This window comes from Monodelphis domestica, chromosome 2, assembly GCF_027887165.1.
Source record: "Monodelphis domestica isolate mMonDom1 chromosome 2, mMonDom1.pri, whole genome shotgun sequence".
NCBI classification, from domain to species: domain Eukaryota; kingdom Metazoa; phylum Chordata; class Mammalia; order Didelphimorphia; family Didelphidae; genus Monodelphis; species Monodelphis domestica.
This window is the reverse complement of record NC_077228.1, coordinates 400211854-400231451: the sequence shown is the minus strand read 5'-3', so window position 1 is coordinate 400231451 and position 19598 is coordinate 400211854. Positions and strand designations below refer to the sequence as shown.

At 34.1% G+C, this 19598-nt stretch overlaps 1 protein-coding gene and 1 pseudogene across 5 annotated transcripts in view; one reads left to right on the top strand and one right to left on the bottom strand.

Moving 5' to 3' along the window:
- PTPRK (protein tyrosine phosphatase receptor type K) overlaps window positions 1–19598 on the top strand; it is a 734435-nt gene that overhangs the window by 652683 nt on the left and 62154 nt on the right. For 2 of the 5 annotated variants that reach the window (XM_007484536.3, XM_007484538.3), the window contains exons 14-15: window positions 9945–10083; window positions 17727–17887. In XM_007484536.3, coding sequence (XP_007484598.1) covers window positions 9945–10083; window positions 17727–17887 — 300 coding nt within the window. Of the gene's footprint in view, window positions 1–9944; window positions 10084–13253; window positions 13303–17726; window positions 17888–19598 lie in introns of those variants that run through there. The other 3 variants (XM_056818748.1, XM_007484539.3, XM_056818749.1) reach the window with 2 other exon arrangements.
- LOC103102105 (purine nucleoside phosphorylase-like) lies at window positions 6259–7111 on the bottom strand (annotated as a pseudogene).

Sequence of the window (19598 nt, the reverse complement as noted above, 5' to 3'; positions counted from 1 at the left end):
CTTATCCATGGGACATCCAGAAGTACCATCTCACTGGATCAAAAAGTACATGTTGAGGAGTAGGATATAAAAAGACTAGAAAGGTAGGAGAAGTTATAAAGTCCTTTGAATGACAGATAGCATTTTGTATTTGATACTAAAGGCAATAGGGAGCTACTGGACTTTTTTGAGTAATAAGCAGATTTTTGGACCTGCTTTTAGGAAAAACACTTTCATGTCTGAATGGAAGATGGATTAGAGTTGGGAGAGATCTGAATCAGTCTGACTCACCAGCAGAGTATTGAAGTAATCTAGGTATGAGGTGATCGAAGATCCTGGTTCCAAAGCTCCCCATTTCCCCAAAAGCCCCCTCCTTTCCCCCCTTTTTTGTCCAGACTGTGAGACAAAGCTCTAGTAAAACCTGGCAGACCATCAGGATTTCCTTTTCAGATCTAGACATATGACTTCCCACACCACTGACCACCATGCCTGGGAACTTCTCATCCCCTGAGACTGGGACTCCTCCCCACCTCAGAGCCATCCACTGAGCTTCAGACAAGTATCCCAATTTTGCCCAATAGCAACAACCCAACATACCTCACCCCAGACTTCCACCCTATAAAAGATTGCCCCCTTCTCCACCCAGTAGAGACCCCTCACTATCTGCCAGTTGCGGGCTCCTCCCTTGCTCTCTCTCCCCTGTCCCTTTCCTACAATAAAGCCTTGCCATACCACTTCACACTCTCATCTCATTAGTCTCCAGTTGAATCCCCTGTCAGCGAGGTCTGACAGTGATGGGGGCTTGCCCTAGCATGTTGGTTGAGATCACAGTTTATTTGAGAGATTTTACAAAGGTGAAATGTGCAGGCACAGAGTTATCTTTGACCAGAACATTTCACCCTTTCTCTCTCCTACTCTTTCCACGTCTTTCTCTCAGAATTATGATCAAGTAAATACAATCTTTGCCTCTTCAAAGGCTGTATCAGCAGAATGCCCTATTAATCTACTCACTATTCTCGAGATGAAAACTATCTTTCTTTTGACACCCCATTCCCTTTACCAGTTTTCTCCCATCAGAGGTGAGTACCTTGAAGTCAGAGATTGTATTACTTGTGATTGTGCAAAGCTTTGGTTTAGGCAGAGACTTATTTCTGAAATAAGATAAAGAAATATCAGCATACAATTTAAGTCTTGTATCTGGGACATTTAATCAATATCTAGGACATAAGTGAACCTGAATGATAATTACACTTGTGGGTCCAAGCAGATGACTATGAATATGTTTCAACTTGGTCACTGAATCAAAGGCAGATGAATTAATGAATGAAAAGTTATTGATTTTTCTCTTATTGTGTGTCAACCTTAATGCTAAATGCTGGGGGTACAAATATAAAAGTGAGGTAGTGTCTGCCTTCAAGGAGTTTATTCTCATGGGAAAGACTAACATATTTAGGGGAATAGTGAATCAGGAAGGATTTTCAAGTTGGAAAGTCACAAAAGATGATGAATGAACCTTGTAGAACTTTGTTTTCTGGAAGTCATGATACGATTAATTTCTATAGTTCCCAAAGTAAGAGGTGGAAAAGGATAATGTATGAGAAGATCATATATACCTGGGAGAGTGTTTAAGGTGGTATTTGCATGTTACAACATCAACAGGAGACAATTGGAGTTGAGAAAAAATCATCAGGTCTATGACTTGTTGTTAGAAGAAACAAACAAAATATTGGCAGGGTTGAAGATTGATAGGCTGAAGATGGATGGTTTGATTGAGACCTAATCTAGTTTAGGGAATACAACAAATAATTGTTAACTCAAAATACTTGCTCAAGGAATTTTTTTTAAAAAGAAACTCATGATTCTTATGATATCTTCCCTAAAGCCTTACAATATTAATAATTTAACCATAAAATTGAGTCGATTGGAAACACAAAATATGTGTATAGATATAGATATCTCATTTGAAATAATCTGCTTTCTTTGTCATCAAGACTTAAAGCCTGTTACAACCAGTTCTTTATTCATCATTATAGGGCAGACCAAAGTCCACTCAATTGTCTTAAGGCCCGTATAATTCAGAGGCTATCAGTTCTGCTAAAAACAAGCACTTTCAGTCTCTTGATAATGTACTAATTAAGCATTTTAACTAGAAATTTTCTCTTTATAACAGAGTACACCAATTTGAAGGAAATATTTTAATGAGAGAAATTGTTGTACTAGTCTACCATTGTTATAAAGATCAAATTCACACAAATGTGCTCTATATTATTTCTTCCTTATGTTTATTTGCCATTATGTAGAAATGGTTTCTGGGTCAAATCCGGAATTTGAGTTTAGGAGTTAATGACTCCCATTTCTTCCTTAAATGTTTCCAAAGAACTGTGTGCATTATGAAGATAAGATTCTTTAATTATTCAAAATATCAAGAATTTCATTTGTGTCTTATATATAATAAGAATGAATGAATGAGTGGCACATTTATTAAGTACCTACTACATGCCAGGCTCTGTAATATACAATTTATAGATATTATCTAATTTGATCTTCATAATGACTTCACTGGGAACTAGATGTTATTATAATTCCAGTTTTACAGTTGAGGCAGGAAGAGGTTAAATGACTTGCCCAGCATCACACAGCTAATAAGTAAAGCCAGGTTTTAACTCAGGTTTTTCAGACTTCAAGATCTGTGCTCTCTCCACTAAAGTAAGTACCTAGTTGTTTTTGGTCCTCAGCCTCAAAATGAGCTCCTATTCTAATGCCACAGACAACATAAATGTAAGGTTTCAGCTGTATGCCAGATAAAAAGCCCCATTGTCCTTCAGATTTAATGACAAAGTAGCTGATACTGACTTTTCTTTCTCAATGATGATTATTGTGGCTGAAGTGGAAGCAGGTCTCATGGTATAGGGGATGCGTTCCTCCAACATTCTTGGGTTCCGTGTACTAGGATATTGTAGGAACTTAATGAATGCTTATTAAATTGAATTGAAGTTGGTAGAATTGTAAAGTGAGCCAGGCTTTTTGGAGAGCAATTTTGAATTATGCCTAGAAAACTACAAATCTATACTTACCCTTAGACTCAGCTATACTCTTACTGGGTCTACTTCCCAGGGAGATCAGGAAAAAGAAGAAGAACCTCTATATTCCAAAATATTCATAGCATTTCTCTCTGTAGTGGCAAAACTGGAAATTGAAGGGATGTCCATCAACTGGGGAATGGCTAAACAGATTCTGGGATATGATGGTGCTGGAATACTACTATACTCTAGGAAATGATGAACAGATAATTATTTTTAAAAAATTTGGATAGAACTATGTGTAATAATGAAGAGTGAAATGAGTAGAAACAAGAGAGCATTATATATAACTACAAATTTAATATTTGAAGAATAATTTGTGAATGTTCATGTCCAAAGAATGAACTTAGAAATGGAAACACAAAAGACATACTCTACATATTTTATCCAGTGATGCGTTTTGTGGTGTGGGAAGGAGAAGGAGAGGCTGAATTTTTAAAAAATGTATAAATTGAATTGAATCAGATGGGTACCCTTTCAAAGAGATAGTTTCATGAGTTTTTCTCATTTATATATATGCATTAGACATTTGAATATATATACATATATGTATATATATATATATATATATATATATATATATATATATATATATAGAGAGAGAGAGAGAGAGAGAGAGAGAGAGAGAGAGAGAGAGAGAGAGAGTTAGTTGATCATTTTTCTAGTCATGAGCATTCCCACACTTAGGTTGGTCCTTGTATAAAAAAAATGTGGAGTCCATTGTCAAGCCCACATGCAAAGCTATTCTAGTTCAATTTTTGTAACTTGTCATAGTTTATGATGTACTCACATAACCTTCAAGATACTGGGGCCACCTTTATGACATGGTGGGATATTTTTAAAATAGCTTTGATGGAAAAATAAAAGCTAGGACTCCTTAAGTTATTATTTCACTGCTAATTCTAGAATCTCATAAATTACTCCTGAATTTTGATTTTTGATTTTTATGAAATTGCACTATATTTCTTCAGGCAATAAAAAAAATTTAAAGAACATTAGGAATATTAATTAAGATTTATATTTTTAAACATACATCTAAGCCCATATATTGTAAAATTTATAATGTAAGTTTAAATATTTTAGTAAAAATACCTTTCCAAAGTTTTCTCAATAAAAATGATATACTGCTTTAGATGTTTCTCATTGTCCAAAGAATTAGGTGGCTCTTGGCAAAATTGGATTGCTGGGGAATATGAGACTACTCTTTGGATGATAAGGTTAAGATTTATAGCATAAGGAAAAGCTTATCTGAGAGGTCCTCATTGTCTTGGTGCATGTGCATAAATTATGTGTAGGGCTCTAGAGTGCAATTACTTCCAATAACTTTATTATCTGGATCAGGAAAACAGAAAAGCCATATTTGTTCTTACTGCCTAAATTCCTACTAACAAGTCTACATTCAAATGACATTTTAAAGAAGAAATTTAAACCCTTTATTTAGATGTACATACACAGACACACACATAGATAGGAAGATAGATAGATTGATAGATAGATAGATAGATAGATAGATAGATAGATAGATAGATAGATAGATAGATAGATAGATTTGAACTTATAATTTATTTGGTTATTTAGATATGGTATATTTTTTATAATAGCTATGTCATCTCTAGCTAATATCCATAAGTCTTCTTAATTCAACTGCCACAGTATCTCTCACATCTGTTACCTTTTTTCTACATACATGCCCACTACCCTAACTTAGGTCTTCATCATTTCTTGCTTGGACTATTACAATATTCTCCTAAATGTTCTCTCCTTTAAATCTCTTCCCATTTCATTCCATCCTGCATTTCCCTTTCAAAGTGAAATTTGTAAATCTTGGATCTTACCACGTCATTTTTCTGCTCAAAAATTTATGGTGATTCTCTGTTGTCTCTAAAATAAAATGCCAACTTCTCTAATAGGCATTTAAAACTTAGCTTAGTTCTCACAATGCATTTGGTGTTACCAAGTTGATGACAACCAGTTTCTATTGGCTGGAGTCCTGTCACCTGAATTCTAACTTGAATTCTTATACTCCTGGCACCCCATGGCTCAAGCTCATGGGTTGGATGCTCACTCAGCCCACTACAAAACCAGTGGGAAAAGGTTTCCTCCAACCAAGTGGTAGGTAGACCAACTGAAACAGTCTGGACTTTAACTGCTTCTCTGTTTCTGTCTCTGCTGGTACATAAATTGCTATGTGATTCTGAGGAAAATAAAATCTTGGTGCTTCAGGAAACTCTTAAGAGAAGGTGCCTACGTCAATTAACAGCTGGAATTTCTTCATCCTTAAAGACTTCCCAGTGCCAAGAAAATAACAAGTACAGTCCCCTAACCCAGTCCCTATGAAGTGTCACTGTGTAGGTTCATAATTCTTATTTGGGTTTTCTTTGTGTAATAACTATGTGCATCTTGAAGATGATGAATAAAATTCTTTTTTTTTTGATCTAGCTGTCTTTTTATTCCCACATAGTATTATTTGTAAAACTCACCAGTCTGGAACAAAAGTATCAGGAGTCATAGGATGGCAGAGAATATACCCCAGGGAATATAAGAGTAGTAGTCCTTTCAAAATGTTAGCAGCAGCTTTAGTGCAATGTGGGCTTAATCCTCACATCCACTAGAATTAGAGTGAAGAATGTTGGCTGTGGGTTAGGAGCTACCATGGAATGATCCAGCTTTAGAGGTGTATAGATGTTTAGAGGTGTATAGAGTTCTCTCCCCAAGGCTCATCCCCACCCAACTCATCTTATCCAGCATTCCATTTGCTTGCTAATGCTGCTTAATTGGATGTGAATGCATGTGCATGGGGGCGACAGAAGATAAAATTTTGGTGTGACACAGCCATCTCTCTCTTCTTCCCTGAACATGGTTGAGGAGGCTAACTATGATTCAATTAGGTTAGATAAATGGGCTTTATACTTCTATTCTTTTTATTTTTTCTGCTTCAAGTGATTATTAATAATCTTTATAAAAGAATACTTGGAATTATTTTTATTAAATTTAAATTTTACTGAAGGAAGGGATCGATGAAATAAAAAAGAGAATTAGATAACAGTAAGTAGATCTACTAGGATAATTAGATATTCCAAGGAGATGAAATACCCACATTTCTTCTACCAACACCTTAGGGAAGGGAGCCAAGTGGCTCAGCAAGGATTAAAAGCTGGCCACTGTCTGGAATGAAATGTAGGCAGCTGGGAAGGAGAAGTCAAAAAGTCTTTTCTAATGTTGGCTGCATGTTTTCCAGAAGAATACAGACAAATTGTTCCAACTTCTTCCTGCTGCCTAGCCATCAGTACTTCTTCATGATTGGTAGTCTCATGGGTTACATAGTCCAATATTGATTTGTTCTTGATATGAGAGAATCCAAGGACCCAAAGGCCACATGGTCTAGCCACTATCACTTTTGGCACCTTGCTCTTGCCCACAGCATCATTCCCTATTTTCTGCAGAAACCAACACTCTGCAGTGGCTTCAAAGTTGGGGCCTCCCACCATAACATAAGTTCTTTCATTCAGTGGTCGTTCTTGATCCATGTTTCCATATGCCATGAGTCTTCCGTCTCAAAATTCAATCACAAGCATCATACATGAGAAGAAAACTTTATCCAAATCTTTTATCATTGGGTCCTCTGAGTGGATTTTGACCACTGAGACCTCCCAAGTTGATATGATCTTGGATTAGCATAATATTCCTAACTTCATACTCGGGATTCAGTATACCAGCAGCATTGGATGACAATTAATATATGCACGTTCATAACTTAGAAAACCCTCCCAGGGAATACCTCCTTCCAGAGTGGATTTCAGCCCTACATCATCACATAGCATTTGTCATTTAAGTATCCAAATACCAATCATGTTGCATGACCTGGCACTGTGCTCTGGAGGGAAGTCAGGTCTCTCACTTTGGTCAAAGGCTTGCATTTGGGTCACTCTATTTGCCAAATCCCCCAATCCCAAACCACAGATCACTGGTATTTGGGGCCAATGTTCAGTATGGGATAAAAGCCACTGAGCTGTTTTCTTATAAATCCAAAACATACTTGAAATCATCTCCATGGCTCCCTCATGGTATCCTGCTCCACTCTGCTTCTGTCTACTCTCCCTCCTCCGCTCTGCTCCCCTGAGCTTCCCAAAATTCTTAATATATTTGTTTCCTCATCTGAATTATAAACAATTTACCCTCTCCTCGTGTAAATGTACTGTATTGACTATTCATTTTGTAGTTGCTACATGTCCCCAAAATCATAATGTATAGGTGCTCATCATTTATTCATAATTTATAATGTATATCTCCACATACACATTGAATATCCATCTCCATGTATAAAAAGGTCCAAGTAAATACAATCTACTTGATGACCTGCAGTTCTGAAGATTACTTTGTATTAAATGCCATGTTTTTTATAAAGTCTCAAGGATCTCATGTTCTAACATTGTTTTTATCAGAATTCAATGTAGTAGTAACCCAAAAATTAGCTTCATCTAAAAGGAACCTTTTTGTAAACATCAAAAAAAAAAAAACCACAATTCCCCAAAAGATATCTCCATATCAAAAAAATCACAACTATTACCTCCCAAATGTATGATACCAAAATGCAAATGTTGTCCTGTGTTTTACTCCAAAAGAATTTTAATTAGTAAATTCCTCAGCTAAGACTGGAACTCGTGTCATACCTTCACATCCAGTACCATTGCCACTATGCTATATTTTTCTGAAGAGGAAAACACTAGAACCATTGAGTTCAATTTAAAGGGTTTATGATGATGTATAGAAAAATTTCTTAGCAATGCTGTGTAAAAAAGAAATAGTTGAGTTAATCCCAAATATTCAAAGACTGGGGAAATGTTGTCAGGGATGTTGTAGAAATATTGTTGCATGCATTGAGGAGAGAGTTAAACTAGATGTGAACTCTCAGGTCCCTTCCAATTCTGAGATAAGATGATTCTGTTTACTAAATATCATCTTGAATTGAACTATAATATATGCATTGAAATGTGGTGTGCCTTGGATATTTATGGTGTAGAGGTATATCTTTTCCTGAGGCATGGATAAATTGGAAGTCTTAAGTAAAGGAAATATTTTACCCAGGAGTAGAATTTTAATAATTATCTTTGTCTAGAGTACAGAGACCTAGGATGCCAGATTAACCATGTTTCCAAGATGTCAGAGAAGACAATAAAGGATCTAAAAGTAAAGTTAAAAAAGAAAAAGGCAGTTTTAATTAATTTATTTTAATTAATTTTCCTAATTAATTATCTAATTAAATAAGGCAATATTAGGACTTTAGGCTTTTCTGAGACAATGTTTCTACTTTGCTTTAATTATTGAGAAGTTTATATAGTTTAAGCTGGGGTTAAATTCAGTGTTTAACTACAAAACTTAATGCATCCGACTTGCCTATTAACTTATTTTTCTGTGTTCTTAATTAATTTTGACAATATTTAATTGTTTTCTTTTATTATTTAATTTTATTATTATTTTTATAAGTCACCTAAAGTTTTTTTCAGAGAATGGATTATACTTCTAAAAGTAGAAATAAATAGGTAAATATCTTGAGTATGGCAGAAATATGAAAGAACCAACAAATTTATTCAATATCGAGTTATTGAGTAATTGCACTGAGGAAAGCACTGAACACATTTCTGTGAGAAATATTGGAATGTACAAGACCTCTGACCTCAGAAGGTTTCCTTATAATCATGGACTGTTAGACCTACAGAGTATTTTTAAAATGAGAAAATTAAAGTTCCTCATTTCCTCATAGGAAATGTGACATACTGAAGGTCATTTAGATAGTTATAAAATGAGCCGAGAATAGAGGTTTTTTTGACTCCATGTCCTAGTAGGCTTTCCATTATACCACCTGACAAACACGGAAGATTTCATACCTGTAAACATCTACAATTCATCATAAGGAAAGGTTTGAGGTCAAGTGGCTGAAGCTAAAAAAACCAAACCATTTCACATTTGTCAGTATAAAAAAGACTGTTCATTGCTCACTGGTCCTTTCACTCTCATCCACACACAGTCACTACTAGTAATATCATCCTCCTACTTACAAACTGAAATAGCCACGGTTTAGGTTCAGTATACTTCATTCCTCCTCTTCTTTTTTTAGAGTAATTTTTTTTGCAATACTTCTTTTAAAAAAAATCATTCAGGCTTCATTTTAGTTAAACCAAACCCAGGATTTGTTTGTAGTAACTGGTAAGGTTTAATATACGTGTGATGATGGTATGATGGTAGGTTTTAGTTTAATTTGAATACACCTTTTGTTTTCCATATTCCGTTTTGCTCTTCTCTCTTTCAAACACCAGGTGCATTGGATGTTGCCAACTTATCACAGCCAAACATTTTATTTTTTTGTAAAAACATAAGTAGGAGGACCAAAGAAGACATCAAACGCCTCTTCTTTCTCAAAGTTCTATTTTATTACCCTTCTCCTATTCTTAGCATGTTCATCTGCCTCTTACTTTTTTCAGCCTTCTGTCCACCCAACTAATTTACTGTATCTCTTCAAATCATACAATTGTCAAACAGTTTCTTCATCCCTCTGTGATCAAACAGGACAACACAGAGCAGTTTAAGATGTTACAGTATTACTGTTTTTTTTTTTTTTTGAAGATATTTGGAGGAAATTCTGTCACTTCACCTGGCAGTCTTTCTGATGTTTAACATAATTCCTCCTGTAATAGTTGCCCTTTCATGTAACCCAAATCCTCATTACTTCAACTTAGTGAGTTCATTCATGTTTATATTTCTCATGTTTATTTTTATATAAACAGAATACACAGGTTTGGTTTGAGGAGGAGGAATTATTTCTGAAAATGGTTTTGATTTCAATGATAATTCTGTGCTCCCAGTAACTTCTTTTTTTGATTCATTTAGCAGCAGCAACAGAAGAACCAGAGGTGATTCCTGATCCAGCCAAGCAGACGGATCGAGTAGTGAAAATAGCAGGAATTAGTGCTGGGATTTTGGTATTCATCCTCCTCCTCCTAGTTGTCATATTAATTGTCAAAAAGAGGTAAGACTTTTAAATGGTGTCTTGTCCCATTTCTTTACCATTTATGTCAATAATCCCCACACATTTTTTCCCACAGGATATTTCAGTTTAGGTCCATCATCAAGAAAAATAACTTAAGTTTTGAAATTATGTTGAACTCTTTAGTTTCTCTCTCATAGCTTATAGTCACTAAGTCTTTGCAGTTCATTGTTTGATGTTTATGTATTCTCCACCATCTTTTAAATTTTCCAAATTAACTTACGTGTGTCCAAGTTGTTGAAATGCAGAAATGTTTAGGGCATCAATGTAATTGTCATCCAGAGCATATTTATTTACCTTACTTTCTAGTATATTAATTTAAAGCTCCCAGTGCATTCTGCTATATTCCATGCCATGTTTTACCAAGTGCATTTTATATTTTCACTTTGATTAAAAATCAAGATAAGAGAAAATGTGGGTGTTATATAGTAAAATTCTATATTGAATCTTCACTGTGTATAAACCTCACTATTAAAAAAATGAAAGTCAGGACTTTTTTTATTATTATGTTCCTCAGTGTACAAGATTCTTTGTAAGACATCAACCAATATCGCCATCTTCTGGAGTTATAGAAAGATGTTGAAATTTAAATAACTGTTTAGGATATTAATTTGCACAATAATGCTTCTTAGATATCTTGATCAACACACATACTCTTCCTTGGTTGAAAATTGTGAATCTCATGTCAAATTCCATAATCATTTTTCTAGTACTTCAAAGCAATAATATCCTAGTAATTGCTAGAGTTGATGTACTCTTTTCCTCTCTACCACCATGTCTCCAAGTCTGTATATTTAGGATATGCTGCACCAACCAGTTTGTCTTTCAAGGCACAGCTGTCTGTCTTAAAAGTGTTTGTGTGCAGCAGTGTGTTCTGATTTATGGATCTCTCAATGAAAAAAAAATCTACTATTTGTATATGTTGCATATGCTCACTTGAAACGTAGTGTATTTTTATTATTAAATAAGTGAAATAAAACATTGAAGTTGTAGCTAAGAGTCATGCTACATGTTTTTGATGGTTCCATTAGATTTTTTTAATTTATTGCCTCTTTACAATGACACCCTGGAGATATATAACTTGGAGAAGAAGCGTCTGCATTAGAAACATTAGGTATGCTTATAGTGTTTTGTGTTAGTTAGCTACATATGTGCTTTCTCCAATAGTGCTCTCCCTTTTCTCTGTTGTCTACCTTTGTGATTGAGAATGATGTTTCACATGAAGCAAGAAACAAGATCAGCTAGTCTCTTAGTGACACAAATGAAGGTCACCAAGATTTTCAACTATAACCTTTAGGTATCATGCTATTTCTAGATCAGCTAACAATTGCTAACTCACAAGTTAACTACAACCTTGCTTCCCATTACGACTCCTACAGCCACCTTATCTCTTAGTGGAGCATATCAGAGTGGTTTCCAATTACATGTCATTTGTCATTTCCAGCTGGGATAGACTTAGTTAAACTAATATATTTTTTGGAATTTCAAAACACATAATATTCCTTTGTTTAAATGGACAGCCTTCTTATCCTGGAAACAACTCTTAAAAACATCCTATCCAGCAACAATATTTCCTTGTGGGAAATACTCTAATCTTTCAAGGCAATGAATGATGTAGCAAGCATAATATTTTGTCACTTATCTAACAATGCAGACCACAAACTCCTTTCCAGTCCATATTTATCATAGATGGGGAAAGTTAGCCTATTTAATGAATCTCTAATGCTTGGCCATTTTCATGATTATGGTTTGTTTGCTTTTCAACTCAGTAGAATAAAGGATAGACCTTAAACTTCTCTCCCCTTCTTCCATTCCTAGTTCCAGAGAGTGTGGCTTTTTAAGTGGTCTTTTAGATATATTCAAGATGACTATGTAAACATTTCAACAAATAGAATGGGCCAAACTTAACTAAGCCCTAATTTGCTATGGACAATTTTTAAAAAGCTCTTAACATGCCTTCTATACATGTATACATACACACATGATTTTTCATATGTTTTTCTTAGACAATTCTACCTTTTTTAAAAATTCTGATCATTTTCAGCATATATTTTCATCATGTAGTATCCCTTTTTGCCATGAGCTCATAACAAAGTGATAAAAGAGTGGATATATTTAGTTTCCTAGTGTATGAAATATTATGAAATCCTCAGTTTTCTCAAACATGACTATGTCCTTTGCTGGGAAAAATATGAGTGGGTAAGCAGTACTCTCTTCCTTATTTCACGTATTGAAGTGGGGCTTGTGTATTTCTGGTTGTTTTGTTAAAGAATGGGTTGAAATTCAGATGAGTAAAAAAACCTACCTACTGGAGTTACATCAAGTATGTGGTTAGGCCAAGGAAAGGGATATTGCATCTTTAAAAAAGCAGTGTCATTTTTTTAATTTAATCGCCATTGAAATATTTCCAGACTTATGCCATTTCTTCATTGTTTCATATCTATATATGATATTTTTAAATGCTCAGCATGAATACATTAACATTTCCAAACACAAAAATGTTGAAATTATGTTTCAATACAGTAAACATTTGTGTGTGTGAATGTGTTCACATGCATCTACTCTAAACTGTTTGTGGAGATGTGTGTATATATATAGTGTATGGTTTATATGTACACATGTGTGTATATGTATGTTCATATAACATGTATACACCCATGTAACCAATGGAATAAAAAAAACTTCTTTAAGTTTAGCTGTCATTCTGTGTACAAAATAAACAAACATTATAGATCTTTAGGTTTTGTAACCAAAATGTAAAAAGTCTACTTAGTGCACAAGTTCTATACACAGCTGTTCCATTTGTCATGACATCTAGAGAGTAATGGATCATATTGTGCTTAATCGCATGTTGAAAAGACACAATCCATTTAATTCTTCCATTTGTGGGGCAATAAATAAAATATCAGCATGTTATTTTCTCAAGTGATCTCTTTTTAGTATTCATTTTTGTATTGCTTGTGTGTGTTAATTGCATGGCAAAGGGAGTCTAATCAGTGCATGAGCAAGCAGAACTTCTAACTGAAGAAACATGAGTTTGGTTTTATTTTATTTTTTTAACGCGCATTTTTCTGCTTTATTGAATGTGACAGAGTCACGCTTTTCATTCACCATTGCTTCTCTTTTTCCACTGTCTGTGATTTGCTTGCCAGGAGGAGCTACTATTCTTACTCCTACTACCTGTAAGTAGAAAATGGGTGACGTTCTTCTTTACATGTGTGTAAGATGCAGTATCCCTTTTCAAAAAAATGAAGAAAGGGCTTTATAATTCTGGTAAAGTTTCAAATAGTTTTCTATTATTTTCTTGGACTCTAAAATCAGAAAGCTTATCCCTTCCTTTGAATTTCCGCTCATTGTTAGTATTTTTTTTAAAGGGATATTGTATTACCGTATGTTGAGCTTCTTTAAATTTTTATTTACTGTTTTCCATGAGTAGCTTTAGACAGTTAATTCACTAAGCCAAACCTACATCTCTCACCCCCAAATTAAGTGTAGAATATGGTTATGGGGTATTGAGTTCTATATTTGTCTTAATATTTTCAGGTTTAAAAATTTAGTTTTCATTCCTAATTCTTCAGGACATCCACAAAGTATAAATTATAAATAGTTTAACAATAGCACAATTCATAGAGCAATATAATTTCTTCTATAGCCAGTTATGTATTTCTAGTACTAGGTATAGAAACTTAAGACTATAAAAGATTCATGGACCAGACAGCCATGACTTAGGTCACCTTTGGGCTGACAGAACTCCTGAAAACTTAGGGCTTTTACATGGGGTTTAATTGCTTCGATTCAGGCCTGGTCTTTGCTTTACTATTTTAGACTGGCTTTCCAAGTTGAAGAATTGTGAAAAACTTTTATGGGTTAATTTCCTTACCTTGTCCTCCAGAAGGGCAACCACAATCTTTTAGAGTCTATTCTTTGGGTCTGCTGTTATTAACACAGTGTTGCCTTGCATAGACCAATCCAGAAAACAATATTACAAAAAAGTTAGGGGAGTAATGATTTGACACTTTGTTGAATAGAGATGAAACAATCTTTCATAAGCTAAAATAGCTTCTAGTTTATTGTGATGAATGACATTTCTTTTGTTAAATAATGGTTCATGAAGCCAACCATTTAATACTACTACATAAAACTTTTCGCACTGATAATACCCACTTGCTTTGGTTTATGCTTTTAGTTGCTTTGCTAGATAATAAAAGTCATTTACACTTTAGTCAGCTTTTAGTAATTGCCTAATAACTTGTTTAACTATCCAGAAATTCAGACTATATACAGAGATTATTTTAAGGGCAAGAAAGTATCAAATAAATAAGAAATTAATGAGTACTTAGATGTAAGAATATTAATATATTTAGCATTAACCAATAATAGATTTTAGATATGTTTAGAACATAATTGACTATCCACAGTTATGAAAATAACTAATAGGTTTTAAAAGTCTATTGACATTTACCATAATTAGACTGCTTTGTCATAGAACTCAGTACAAAATATTGCTTAATGTAATTGAGTTATAAATTTTTTTTGTTATTTTCAAGTGATATCAAATCAGCAAGATACTATAACAGTAGATTGAAGGAGACTTAGAGTCAGGAACACCTCGGTTCAAGTCTTGCCTCTAACACATATTGTCTATGTGATCAGTGTCCCAAGCATCTCTATCACTATAAGTGACAGACCATTTGCTGATCATCATCAGTGGAAAGTTGTTTACACAGTATGAGTGGCCAACACTGGAGAAAGCCTAGTTATAGACACTGTTATTCCCCCAAGCCCCTCAATTTACCCAAAGATTGACATAAGTAGTAAAAGTCTAATGCACTGAAAAATATACAGAGGAGAGCACCAAATTTACAAATCAAATAGGAATCAAAGAAGGCATTTTGAAAGTTCCAGAACTGAATTAGAAAATGAAATTAAAGAAAACTGGGATATGATAAAATAGCAAGTTGTCATCAAAGATACCTTGAGGGACTGATTTCTAGACCAAAACTACTTAAGTTTGGTGCCATTTTTTTTTCCCACTGTAAGATAAAGTGAATAAAAACCTACCTCACAGGGTTGTTGTGAGGAACAAGGATAAGAAAGAAGTTATGGAGACACATGTAGTTTGTCAAGTGATCCATATTTATGAATCTAAAGTATCAATGTTGATCTGTGTCATAAAAGCTTTTTCAACTGTCACCCATTGACACAATCATCATTTCTCATTATTCATCAACAGAGAAATGTGAATAAATTATTCATGTATTCAAACAATCTTGCATCTTTTCATGTTACTCCTGCAATGTGCTCAGTACTAGCCATCTTTAACATGTATTTATTGCTTCCTTGAAAAACAAGTATTTCAAATTTTTAAGCCCACATACAATTTTGGCCAGCTAATTCCTCCATTATGCATCATAAATAAATGTCTCAGAGGGCAAAGTTAATGTTCATTGCCATTTAATTGCATATGTAATTATTCACCTTGGAGTATCTTATGTAGTTATTTATCCATAGGTTTATTTTTCTGAAATTACAAATTTGAAAATTTGATAAAAGTACCGACTTCCAGGAAAGGGTATGAGCAAATTAAAGTCGAAATACATGTTTGAGGTGTTTCAAGTTGTTACTATGGTTAATTTTTCTGGCCTGGGTTAAAAAAAAATACCACACACACACACACACACACATCTATGCATCACTTCCCTCGATGCATTAATTTTTAATCATCCACTCTTGCACCTCTTCATTTTTTCTAGTTTATAACCAATAAGAGCTTTATAGCATGATCCATCATATGATATAATAGTAGAACAAATATTTCTCATTGTATTAATAATAGTTTTACCAAAAACAGGGAGTAGGAGATTATACTCTGTTAAATCATGAGTTACTTAACCTCAATTATTCTGTCACTCAAGAGCCATATCCATTTCACAGTATTATGATCTTATTGAGAAACTGTCCTAATGGCCCTTTTAGGTCTCTTTCATTCCTTAAGAAACTGAGACAGCTAACAATTACAGAGTAACTAGTGACTATCATGGACTATGTGTTGAGGCCCCTCTACAATTTGTTTGTTTCTGAGGTTTGGTATTATAACTTTGGGAGGATACAGATCCTTTGGATTATACTCTAATAGAGCTCCTCAGAGTGTAAAATTTCAGTAATGATCTTTAGTCATTAAATAGTTATTCAATAAATATCAATATCAAATATCAAGCTTCTACAATTAAATACTATTATGCTTGGTACTAAAAAGGAAGTAAACAACAAAGTCTTTGCTGTCCAGGTGCTTCTTCACACTAGACTCCTTTTATTACCTTTACTATCATATTCAAATGGTCTGTAATTTTGAATATTTGGCATCTACTCTTAATAAATCTTTATTCTGGCATGTTTTGCATAGAACCCTCATAAAGAATTATGAAGTATTTCTTATTCTTGTTGCCTCAAGAGTAAAGTGGACAAGGATACTGATGAACTTGCCTCAGGTACACAAAGCTGAAATATAGGTTTTTGGGAAATATATAAAATACAACTTATCTAGTCCAGGTATGCCATATTATTAGGAGAGTGAGGTCGACTCCACAATGTTAGACTTTAGACTGTTGCTTTTAGCACAAGCTTAGCTATGTATGTAGTTCTGTTTGCAACGTAAAAGAAAAGCATCAGTTTCCAAATGACTCAAGATTTGAACACTTCTATTATCTAAATCTAATGAATCATTTCCAGTATTTCAACAATCAATAGTTTTTGACGTGGAAAATGTTAATCATGCAGTACTGGATCATATGAGTTGCTGTTTAGGGAGTCATAGCAACCTTAGTTTCAATCCCATAAATGCCACATACTCCCTATGTGACCTTGGGTAAGTCATTTTAATATTTCTGGGATCTGGATTATTGTAGATAATTCTGAATATGCAATACATGTGTGAAGTTTTCCTAAATTTTTTAAAAGACATTTTTGCATACATTGTCTTTGAATTTAAGGACTTGTATACACTTAAGCTTCAGTGAGTAGTTGCTGATCCTGAGTATTTTTTCGCCATTGAGTTGATCAAGTAAAGTAAATTGTTGCTAAGCATGTAATTGTTGAGCTTCATGCATTTAACAGAAGATAGAAGTACAAAGTGGAAAATGTGATTCTGTGACTATTTTGGGATATTCTTAGTAAATAATTTTGAAGAAGTAATAATTAAGTTCTTCCCAATAGGAAAACCTTTTAAGTGGATCAGAGAAATTAACTACCCAGCAGGAAAACAGCAAGCTTAAATTTAACTTGAGGTATCTCATGAGCTTCTCCGCTTATTTTTAGTAAAATATAGTTAAAGTCTTTAGCATCATAATTATATAAAAGAAGTGGATAGAGAGAAAAAATATGACAGGCTAAAGGCATTGAAGACATGGACGTTGAAATTACAATACAGCATAAAAGAGGGTTTTGTAGCAACTAAGAAGTATTATGTGCATATCTCAAACTCAGATCTTGGAATTTCTATGCCACTAGTGCTTATATCTTACAAGCTTCTTCTACATCTTTATTCCCAGGCTGTCCTGAGTAACATATGCTATTGCCCTCTTCAAATAGTATACTAACATGTTCCTTTTGATATGTTGATTTGGCAGCAAGCTTGCTAAAAAACGCAAGGATGCCATGGGGAACACCCGCCAGGAGATGACACACATGGTAAATGCAATGGATAGGAGTTATGCAGATCAGAGCACTCTTCATGCAGAGGACCCGCTTTCAATTACATTCATGGATTCTCATAACTTTAGCCCAAGATGTAAGTACCTGGGTAAGAATTTTACCAAGATATTAAAGTGGTTTTTGGTCTCCCTAAGTGCTATACATTTAAGTTTAGAGTGTTTCTTATCAGAAATGATAAACATTTTTTAATTTTCTCATGACATAGTCATGCTGAAAGTATGAAATCCTTGAGGTACACCATACCTAAGGAAGTATAGACCCTTTAAGTCAAATTACCAAACTTCAGGAGGACAATTTTAATTACATAGCCAGAATGAGGATTTTTTGTTCATCTTTTACTGCCAAAACACCGTTGCCACATTTTACCCTTTTTATCTCCCTGTGTAAGGACTGGAATCCTTTCATACAGTAGAGGGGAAGTTATAAGGCTAAATGTAGGTCGATTACCTGCAAGTTATATGCTTCTTTACACCTTCCTACCAAGGATCTATGGAAAATCACAGAAATGGAAAGTAACAAGTAAGCAGATTAGTATAGATACAGTGTCTAATATCTGGCATGGTATCCAAAGGTATAGTCCTCTTGGGGAATTTGGGAATTTTGTTGTTTAAACTCTTATCTTTCACTTTACCTATAAATTTAAAACCTTTACAAGAAAAGAAACTGTAAAATTCTCTTATCTTTGCTTTTGTAGGATGATGTAGGTGTAGCATTGTGAGCATAAAGCATTTGTGGGGGTTCTTTTATCATTGTATCTTTTCAGAGGGAGGAAGATTACTTCTGAAATGTTTCATTTGCAGAATGTTTTCAGTTCTGACTTTACTTCTCTATGCCCTGCTATATTCTCTCCTCTTGCCTACTGTGAATTATTACTTAGAAGTGTTATATGATTAATTTCAGAACTTAATGTGAAATTTAAGAGTGCCATTTTGATCCATTTCACTTTAGCTCTTCACTGATGTGTAAGAACAAAGGGAGGAAAAAAGAAAAATGCTATTATTATTGAAAATTAGTTTTGTTAAAATGATAAATCATTTTCTCCACCATTTGTATTACTGTTTGACCAATTTAAACTTCCTTCTTCCTCTAAACTTATTGAAGTTTGATTAGGGTTTAGAGACAGCCCACTGCCAACATCTAATATTGTCTAATTTGAATACCCATATTTTGCCTAACTTTAGAGGTCAGTGGTAATAGATGATGACCCATTATAAGCTTAGAGAAGGAGTTTACTCAAGTACCACTTTGTCACAGTCTAATTAAACAAATTTTCCCCATTATCATAAGATTGAAGATATAGAAGTAGAATGGATGTTAAAAGTCATTGGATCCTACCCCCTTGTTTTACAAATGAGGAAATTAAATTTTGAATGAAGTTGATACTTATCCAGGGTCATACAAATAATAAAGTTACAGACCTAGATTGGAACCTACTTGATCAGATTCCCAAATCAACCCTTTTCCCTCTGTACCTTACTGATTCCCAGTCAGAAGGAAAGAATTATTTCTGACTACCCTGTGGACTAGGCATGTACAATGTTCCTAACCCCTTTAGCAAAAAAACAGTATTCTTTTGACAGTAATTTATAGCTTCTTAACCTTTAATTAAATGAGTCTTAGCTATTTTTTTTTACAGTGATGAGTATAATACATCATAATAACTGATACCTTTTCCCTTGTATTATGAAATTCCCAAGCTGGACATCCAAATTTTGAATTTGTACCCCATGTTAATTAAGAGACATTTAATTGATATATCTTTTGAGTATTATCATTTTTTAAAAAAA